This window comes from Triticum urartu, chromosome 1, assembly GCF_003073215.2.
Source record: "Triticum urartu cultivar G1812 chromosome 1, Tu2.1, whole genome shotgun sequence".
Classification (NCBI taxonomy): domain Eukaryota; kingdom Viridiplantae; phylum Streptophyta; class Magnoliopsida; order Poales; family Poaceae; genus Triticum; species Triticum urartu.
Window position 1 is genome coordinate 81377330 of NC_053022.1, and position 9905 is coordinate 81387234.

At 41.9% G+C, this 9905-nt stretch overlaps 1 protein-coding gene and 1 non-coding gene across 2 annotated transcripts; both read left to right on the top strand.

Moving 5' to 3' along the window:
• The first annotated feature begins 3871 nt into the window (after window positions 1-3871).
• On the top strand, window positions 3872-9689 carry LOC125549285 (probable serine/threonine-protein phosphatase 2A regulatory subunit B'' subunit TON2). The gene is made up of 12 exons (XM_048712736.1): window positions 3872-4147; window positions 4774-4865; window positions 5083-5145; window positions 5229-5327; window positions 5642-5800; window positions 6299-6370; window positions 6446-6578; window positions 6668-6732; window positions 6861-6936; window positions 7063-7164; window positions 7353-7545; window positions 9151-9689. The coding sequence occupies exons 1-12, from the start codon at window positions 3982-3984 to the stop codon at window positions 9389-9391; spliced, it is 1461 nt and encodes a 486-aa protein (XP_048568693.1). The 5' UTR covers window positions 3872-3981; the 3' UTR covers window positions 9392-9689.
• LOC125533368 lies at window positions 8283-8403 on the top strand. The gene has a single exon (XR_007294249.1). It is a non-coding gene; the product is annotated as a small nucleolar RNA snoR104 (small nucleolar RNA).
• Window positions 9690-9905: the final 216 nt, after the last annotated feature.

Sequence of the window (9905 nt, forward strand, 5' to 3'; positions counted from 1 at the left end):
ACTCTAGTGCAAGTGAGGGACTCTTGGAAATACACCCTAGAGGCAATAATAAACTGGTTATTATCATATTTCCTTGTTCATGATAAAGGTTTATTATTCATGCTAGAATTGTATTGATCGAAAACTTAAATACATGTGTGAATACATAAACAAATACTATATCCCTAGTGAGCCTATACTAGGCTAGCTCGTTGAACAAAGATGGTTAAGGTTTCCTAACCATAGACATGAGTTGTCATTTGATAACGGGATCACATCATTAGGAGAATGATGTGATGGACAAGACCCAACCGTAAGCTTAGCAGTTGATTGTACCAGTTTATTGTAATAGATTTCTTCATGTCAAGTATCTATTCCTAAGACCATGAGATCGTGCAACTCCCTGACACCCGAGGAATACTTAGTGTGTATCCAAACGTCACTTTGTAACTGGGTGATCATAAAGGTGCCCTACAGGTATCATCGAAGGTATTTGTTGGGTTGGCACGGATCGAGACTGGGATTTGTCACTCTGTGTGATGGAGAGATATCTCCGGGCCCTCTCGATAATACAACATCGAGCTTGCAAGCAATGTTGCTAATGAGTTAGTCACCAGATATTGTATTACAGAACAAGTAAAGAGGCTTGCCGTAAACGAGATTGAACTAGGTATGGAGACACCGACGATCGAATCTCGGGCAAGTAACATATCGCCAGACAAAGATAATTGCATACGGGATTAACCGAATCCTTGACATCGTGGTTCAACCGATAAAAGATCTTCTTGAATATGTAGGAACCAATATGGGCATCCAGGTCCCGCTATTGGTCATTGACCGGAGAGAGGTCTCAGTCATGACGATTGGCAACCGAATGTTGTTCGGAGTCCCAGATGATATCCCGGACGCCACGAGGAGTCTCGGAATGGTTGAGAGGTAAAGATTTATATATGGGAAGTCATATTTTGGGTTCTGGAAAAAGGTGCAGTTTTCCGGTATTGTATTGGGAAGCTTCCAGAAGGTTTCAGAGGATTCCTGAGGGGTACAGAAGTCCGCCAGTGGTCCACCACGTTCCAAGGGCTAGCATGGGCTGAGAGAAGGCTCCCTAGCCTTATTGGGCCAGGCGCACCAAGTCCTCAAAAGTCCATGCGGCTAGGGAAGGGAAAAGGGGGAGTCCTGGTAGGAATAGGATTGGACTTGGAGTCCAAGTCCTCTCCCCCTTGGCGCCAACTCCTATTAGGAGTAGGGCTGGACTCCCAGCCCTCCCACGCATATAAATATAGAGGAGGGGGCGCAACAAGGCACCCCAATACATTGGCCTTGGCTGCTGCCCGTCTCTCCCTGCCGGCATAGTACTCGTCAATGGTTTTTCGCTTAGTGAAGCCCTGCCATTATTTCGACTCCACCACCACCATCACCACCACGCCATCGTGTTGTTGTGACGCATCTACTTCTCTACCTTCTCTTGCTGGATCAAGGAGGAGGAGACGTCATCGAGCCGCACATGTGCTAAACTCGGAGGTGCCGTCCGTTCGACACTAGATCGGTTGGATCGTGGTCGGATCATGAAGAGTACGACGACATCAACCACAGTATATACGCTTCCGCTTTCGGTCTACGAGGGTACGTAGACACACTCTCTCCTCTCATTGCTATGCTTCTTCTAGATAGATCTTGAGTGTTCATAGGATATTTTTATTTTCATGCTCCGTACCCCATCAATGAATCCTTCTCTTTAATTTTTTTTCTTGGCGAATAGGTATATATGGAGTTGGCGTTAGGGTTACCGGAGGTCCAGGGGCCCCACAAGCTCGCAGGGCGCGCCCCAGGGGTGGGCACGCCCCCTGAGCTTGTGGCTCCTAAGTGACCCCCTCTGGTTCATTTTTCCGCCAGTATTTTTTATATATTCCATAAAATTCTACTAAATTTTCAGGTCAACCCGAGAACTTTGATTTCTGCACAACAACAACATGACAATTCTGCTGAAAACAGCGTCAGTCAGGGTTAGTTTCATTCAAATCATGCAAATTAGAGTTCAAAACAAGAGCAAAAGTGTTTGAAAAAGTAGATAAGATGGAGGCGTATCAACTGGTTGCTAGTGTAAGTGCTCATGTTGATCCTAACGATGTATAAATAGGAATTTTAAATTAATAATGCAAGAACTAAAATATAAAATACATAGCATGATTTACTATATTTAATTATGGAGTTGAATATTTCTCATGCATATTTGCATGTCGAGGTGAGTTTTTCCCATGCATGTTTGCATGCTAAGGTGGTATATGCGTATGTTGAGAGAAATATGCCAGTGAATGCTAGCTTTTTACGACTGCACGTGGTGAGGATATTGTCCTTCGGCCCCGTCTTTGTCGCATCGCCGCCTCTTCCAATGACGGTGTAGGGCTCGTGAGGTGGTTTCTAGGAAGTGTTGCATGTCTGGCTCTTGGGGTGGAGTTGGTGGCGCGTGCTATGACGGCGGCAGGTGCTTGCCATCTTTTTTTCAAGAGCACATACGCTAGACTGGGTGATGGCTTTGGATTTTGGCGTTGGTTCTTCTGACCCAGTGACTTCCCGTCCGCGGAATAGGCTAGCCCCAGATTCAAGGTCGAGGAGGAGCAGCGGCAGCGACGCGCCACCGACTCATTTTGGAAGCCATGGTCGTCGGGATCTAGAGGGACATATTTGTAGTTTCTGTTGTTTTATGGGTCTCCTTGTAAGGCCAAACTTTTAATAAAAATATCTACCTCCTGCAAAAAAAAGAATGCTAGCTTTTAGTAGATACAGAAGATTTTTCATGAGGACTAATTTTTATCATACACTTATAAATATAAGTCCTCTATTCACATGTTATTATTATCAAAGTACAACTAAAGGCAAATATGAACTTTCAGAGCGTCAAGGTCGGCTGGTCTAAAGTATAATTGCACCATCATCAAAACTAATACTTGTACTTTAGTGATCTATAAAAGGTCTTTATATTTGTTTAGAGAGAGAGTATTTTTCGTAAAGCAAGCAAGCGATTCCCGATATTCTAGGCATTTGTGGTAGTACCTAAATTATTCTTAATAGAGTTGAAGAAACAAAATCAAACTTATAACGGCCGACAAAGCAAAATCATAATTTTGAAACACGCTTCAAATTCGTCGAATTCAAAAAGTACAAAAATGTACATAGTACAGAAATGTACGATCATGAGAGAAAGGACTAAAGCTATAGAATTTGTGACTATCTATAAGGGCTCTTCACCAAGTGTGTGCACTGTACTTTATGGATTTTTATTTGTGAATTTTTCCATGATATGTTGCACAAGGTCACAAAATGTAAATATGAAAAGAATTAATGTTTTGGATGGATTCTCTGAGATGCCTGGCTCCCATTTTTACTCGAGATCGTTACAAGCTGAGCATGAGTCATGTTTTACAGCTCGATCATGAGCTTCACTCAGTTTGAGCTCGCTTGAATTTTCATATGAATTGAGCTGAGCCAACTTCAACTCGCTCGAGCTCGACTCGTTTGCAGCCCTAATTGCGACAAGAGCTGATAAGTGCTTTCACAACTGCTATAGTTCTAAACCATTTTTGTATTTTATGGTATTATATTCTTGAAAAGAATCCTGTTATTTAGTGTTGTTCACCCAAAGCAGACATCATATCCTATGTTTCAAACTAGCATCCAATTTTTTCCCTCAATTGATCCATCAATTTTTTTTCTCCCGTTGTAACGCACGGGTCCTTTTGCTAGTTATTCTTAATAGAGTTGACGAAACAAAATCAAACTTATAACGGCTGACAAAGCAAAATCATAATTTTGAAATACGCTTCAAATTCGTCGAATTCAAAAAGTAACGAGGCATCACGGCTAGGTACAATAAACACACTGCTTTGCCATTTTGTTTCTCCGTCTCTCCCCCGAGCCCCAAACAGGACCGCGTCAGACCACCAACCCGACAACCAGCTACAGTCCCACGCGCACGCTCCGATCCGGCCTCCCGCCTCGACCCCGATGAGCACCGCCTCCGCCGACGTCGGGGACGCCGGCGATGGCGCCTCCTCTGCCGCCACAGCGCCCGCTGGCAGGAGGATCCCGCCGGCCTCGTCCATGCCGTGGGTCCGCAACCTCCGCCGCTTCGTCGGCACGGGCGCCGGCCTCGGATCCGAGGCCCTTATGGGTCAGTGCCCCTTCCCTCCCCGCCCACCACCCTTGCGGAGTTGTAGTGCTAGGCTAGGCTAGGCATGGTTGGAATTTCGCCGTTCGTCTTCGGGAATGGCGGTAGGATTAGGGTTTACTGGGTCTCGTTCGAAATGGCTATGAGATTGGGTGAGGTTATGGTGCCGGGTGTTAGAGGCTGGCGTTCGCGTGAGCGAGGTGAGATTACCGTGCCTCAGGTTGTGGGATGTAGTAATGCGGCCGTCATACGTGAAAGAGTGGTCGCCCATGACCTGCAACCGGTGATTTGGGTTGAGAGGGGAAGGCATTCCCTCAGAAAACCAGGAGGCCTTCTCCGACTGCATTTTCCATAAGAGACCCACTGGATACGGAGGTACTACCTCTGTAACTAAATATAAGACGTTTTTGCAGTTCAATTTAGTTACAGAGGTAGTATATGTTATGGTTTAAGAAGGTAACACCATAACAGACTCTAGTCGTGTGCTCTTGCAGGTTGCTATTTTACTCGTTAGTTGATCTGACTCTGTTGTTACTGGGCATCAGGGCAGCTCCTGATTAGTTTGGCCACTTCTGTTGTTCAACATTTGCATTTTCCATGTGGCATCACTGATCTGTTTGAACTTGCAGAATTGGAAACGAAAAGGATATTGCTTGAGATTTTTAAGGAGCGGCAGCGAAAGAGCGCTGAAGCTGGTTCCATCCCAAGTTTTTACAAGAAGGTGAAGCAACTTGGTTTACTTACTTGGATACAGGAGCTCTTGTTCTGATATTCCATGATAAAACTTGCCGTCTATCTAAATAAAATATGTAATTGTGCTAGTTGCTTTTATCAGAGATAATAAGTAGCAATGCCAGCCATTTTGGATTTCACATTGCATCACGGGACTATGCGACTTGTCAATATTTGATGATACTAATGTTTCCTTTTTTGTACAGAAACCTGAAGATGGATCTATTAGCAATAGAGTCCAGAGGTTGGCCAAGTACAGATTTCTAAAGGTAATTGAGCTTGAGCTGGCTGCTTGGGCATTTAACCACCTTATGATTTAGGCCTTACGAGAGCTATTGCAAACAAATTGCAGAAACAATCAGAACTTCTACTTAATGCTGATGATCTCGATGCCATGTGGGTTTGTCTCAGAGAAAATTGTGTTATTGACGATGCTACTGGTGCTGAAAAGGTAAGGTCATAGCTTGGTGTCCGTATTTTATACCGCATGCAGATATATTCAATTTTGCGCTATTGACTTGCTTCCCCTAATGTTGTCTGACTTCCTTGGATATCCATACTATGATATATACAGTGAGCACTGCTAAAATGGAAATATTTTTCTCGTTTTGTGTCTAACAGCTGTCATTATTTATAGTTTCTCCATGTTTGAATTTCTGTGCATATATAATATATTCAATGACATTATTGTACATCCATCTGTGTTCATTCTAATGTTCATGTTATTATACTTCTCATTCAATTCTTTTTTCTGGAGCACTGCAGATGAATTATGAAGATTTCTGCCATATTGCCACAGTGTGCACAGAGCAAATTGGCCAGAAATGCAAACGCTTCTTTAGCCCTTCGAACTTTATGAAGTTCGAGAAGGATGATTCTGGGAGAATTGCAATCTTACCATTCTATCTTTATGTTATGCGAACAGTAAGTTATTTTGTTAACTCTAGCAGTTTGATTTGTATGAGTATGTTGTGCTTCATTTTTAGGCTTTTAGTTGTAATGAACTATATGCAACAAAAGCCTACACTGAAATTTTTCCTTCCATTCTTACCCGATTAAGATTTTGGTGCATAATGTAACTACGTAAGTGGCACTCAACAATTGCTCCATCTGTTTGTAGTTCATTGCCATGCCATTTTTGTTGAGTTTGTTAAGAATTAGGAGGTATTTCCTTGTCTTTATAGAGAAACAACTGTCAATAGTACTGGTATTTTCAGAACACAAGAACCTGAAATAGGTAATGGCATAATGCACCAAAACAAGCTAAAAACAATCACCTTATACCAGATTGAGAATCATGCAAGACTGGACCGCTAGATAGTAATATAAATATATAATATCACAAGTTTGAACTCTCAGCAGCCACTTATGTTGAAATGAGCTGTTTTTATGTATCACTTTGCTAACTGTTTCTACTTTCAGGTTTCTCTTACTCAAGCAAGAATTGATATGAGTGAACTTGATGAGGATTCTGATGGTTTCCTTCAACCTCATGTATGGACTTCCCAACACATGTTAATGAAATTTCATACCTTAGAAGTATGTCACATTCTTTAATTTTATTTGCAGGAAATGGAAGCATACATCAGAGGACTTATTCCCAATTTGGCACAACTGCGTGACATGCCATCAGCCTTTGTTCAAATGTACTGCCGCATAGCTGCACGGAAGTTCTTTTTCTTCTGTGATCCACACAGACGAGGTACAAAACTGGACTTTTAATACAGTGGAATTGACATGCAAATTGTTCTTTATGCAAGGAATTGTCTTTCATAATCGTCTGCTTTTCAGGGAAAGCATGCATAAAGAAAGTATTGTTGAGCAATTGTCTTCAAGAGCTAATGGAATTGCATCAGGTAATAGCTATATGGATCACATGCTTTGGTGTGCAAATTTGGTCATCTTGTACTTTAGTGTATGATTGCACTATACAATATATTCTGGACTGTTGTTCCCTGTTGGTTCTCATCAACTTTATTTTCAGGAGAGTGAGGAAGAGGTAACGGATACCGAGCAGGCTGAAAATTGGTTTTCCTTGACTTCAGCTCAGCGCATATGTGGTATGTTAGCTGCCCTCATTTTTCTTTTGCCATTGAGGTCATTTTCTTGCACCAAGTTACATTGTTTTTCATTCCCGTGCAGTATATACTCTATTTAATTGGTATGCTATTGTCATCCCTCTGCAGATATGTTCCTTGCACTAGACAAAGATACAAATGGCACACTGAGCAAACAAGAGCTGAAGGAATATGCTGATGGCACACTAACAGAAATCTTCGTCGAAAGAGGTTAAAATCTGCTCTCTGCTCTGCTTTCATTATTTCTTCTAAAGCACCTTAACCAAATGGGGAACATAAACTCTTAGCATGCTACTCCAAATCTTCAATGTTCTAATGCTCTTAATACACAGATCATTGATGTCTTCTTATAGTCTTCAGTAATGTATACAGAATAACAATGCAGTTCTACTTTTCAGTTTTTGATGAACATGTACGCCGAAGCAAAGTTGGAGGTGGCAACAGTCGTGAGATGGATTTTGAGAGCTTTCTCGACTTTGTTTTGGCCCTAGAGAACAAAGACACCCCTGAAGGGCTGACATACTTATTTAGATGCCTTGATCTCAACGGAAGGGGATTCCTGACAACTGCTGATATTCATACTCTATTTAGGTATGTATGGGATAGTTTGTAATATGACTGTAGTTTATATGGTGATGGTAGCTATTTTTTCTACAGTTATTTTGGTGTTAACCTACCTATATTTTGTTCATGGATGTACTGATGCAACCCCCTTCATTCCCCACTTTACTTTGTCATGCATATTCCATTTAGCTGAAAATATCTGCCTGGCAAAGGGAGCCGAAGTAGGAGAAACATATGGTTATTCATAATCATTATAGGAGTAATTACCTGTTGTCCGCACAAGACATAGCACCATTCTCTTCAAAGTTGAGAACAACCTTGATAAATCTTGACCAGCCTTTTGTTAATCTCTTCCTCAATAACTTTATATCATAGTGTGTATTAAATAATACTCCCTCCGTTCCTAAATACTTGTCTTTCTAGACATTTCAAATGACTACTACATACGGATGTATGTAGACATATTTTAGAGTGTAGATTCACTCATTTTGCTCCGTATGTAGTCACTTGTTGAAATGCCTAGAAAGACAAGTATTTAGGAACGGAGGGAGTAACTGGCAGTAATTTATTCGGAAGGAAAACCGTATTCAATGATGCCCTTGTGTCTAATGCTTGGTCCTATTTATAGTGCATAGGCTTTCCCGTGAAATCCTGTTTTCTGAACAGGGGTTCAAACAATTCTGTACTTATTCGTTTCACCAAATTGGGCCTTAAAAGAGTGTTCTTCATGTTCTGGGAAACAAATTATATTCTGGAAGAAAAGAAAGGAGGATGTGAGAGTTAGCATTCCTGCCTGATACCATCTTCCTAGATTTAGTCTGCCATGTTTATGTGCTTGCTGAACTTCCGGACTGTTCTGCTGGCCTCAACAGGCAGGACATCATTGTTTTAATACTTTTTAATATGGATCGGAGGGAGTACCTTTTTTACACTCTCAAGTTCCCTATCTCTTTGTACTAATCAGTTGCACTATGTTAGGTATGAAACCTGAAGTGAGTAAGTCATTTGCAGTAGTATCCATGAACCTGGAACTAAACTTGGGGTTGGGCCGTGGTACTCTAAAGCAGGTTTTGGGCACCACCTAGGTGCATCCACACCCTATACTTAAGCATCTGGAATGTAGTGTAAAGCTGCATGAATAGGGAACTTTACTAGGAGACTCCCGCAGTTCCTTCCTTGTATAGTTTGATTAACTGCACAATCATCTAACAACCATTTGCATATTTTTTTATTAGGAATCACAGTTCACAGTGTCAGTTATTAAGAGAGAAACAGTCATACATGAGAGATGTTATGCTATAGATTTTATGTCAAATCTTTGAAGTTATAATCCAAGGCATATTCTGCCACTAGTCTTACACGAGATGCGATTGCAGGAATATTAATGTGACCAAAATTTTAATGGCTGTGGCCCTCTCACAATACCTACAGGCTAAAATATTAATGCGATGCCAATTGTGAAATCAGAATGTGTTGAATAAACACCTTATATTTGGTATCATAGTTGTGTCATTTCTTAGTAATCTTTGATTGCTTTTCTAATCCAAAAATCACATTGGAAAATTTCTCTCTATTGACCTCATGACAACCGAGCAGCCATTTTGTCTCATGCAATGGTGTAATTGTTTACAGAGATGTGCACCAGAAGTGGATCGAGGGGGGGAACTACGAGCTTTGCATCGAAGACGTAAGGGATGAAATCTGGGACATGGTGAAACCAGCTGACCCTCTCAGGATCGCACTCGCGGATCTCCTTTCCTGCAAGCAAGGCGGGACTATTGCCAGCATGCTTATAGATGTCCGAGGCTTCTGGGCCCACGACAACAGAGAGAACCTCCTCCAGGAAGAGGAGGAGCAAGTGGAAGAGGCTTGAGTGCCAGGCAACAAACTATGGTGCTCCGCTGTCTCAGCACTGGTGCAGCCAGCATGTGCTCCCTGCCTGCGTTATTGTAGTTTACGTAGTTGTATTAGGCCTGTTGTATAACTTGTGTAAGTGTGCCATTTGTGTGAGTGGGTTAAATCCGAGTGATTACGAGTTTGTAAGTGTGGCGTGGTGGTGCAGGCTAACTGTGTATCATTCTCAGGGCTTGTTTGAACGGTGAAAGCCTCAGTATGTGAAGTATTTACTTGAACGCTCTGGCAAATTATACAGTGCGTGTATTTTCTGTTTCTCCCACCGATTTGTAACTGCAGAACCTATGCGCTCCCTTATGGATGCGATCTATTTGTACCTGATCAATTTGCCGATGTTTTTTTTTTCAACGGAGGCAAAAGCTTTGCCTCATCCATTAAATAAGAGAGAATACAGTTACTCGCGTGCAATAAAAGACCCTGGTTTGCTCCAGCAATGACCCAAAGATTTGCCTCGGTGAAGATGTACGAAAGCA

What these genes read in the sequence shown, in the direction of transcription:
- LOC125549285 (XM_048712736.1), top strand. Translation starts at nt 3,982, where the DNA reads ATGAGCACCGCCTCCGCCGACGTCGGGGACGCCGGCGATGGCGCCTCC. An exon ending in CCAAGTACAGATTTCTAAAG is followed by an intron (nt 5,146 to 5,228) that starts GTAATTGAGCTT and finishes AACAAATTGCAG; the next exon opens with AAACAATCAGAACTTCTACT. An exon ending in ATGCTACTGGTGCTGAAAAG is followed by an intron (nt 5,328 to 5,641) that starts GTAAGGTCATAG and finishes GGAGCACTGCAG; the next exon opens with ATGAATTATGAAGATTTCTG.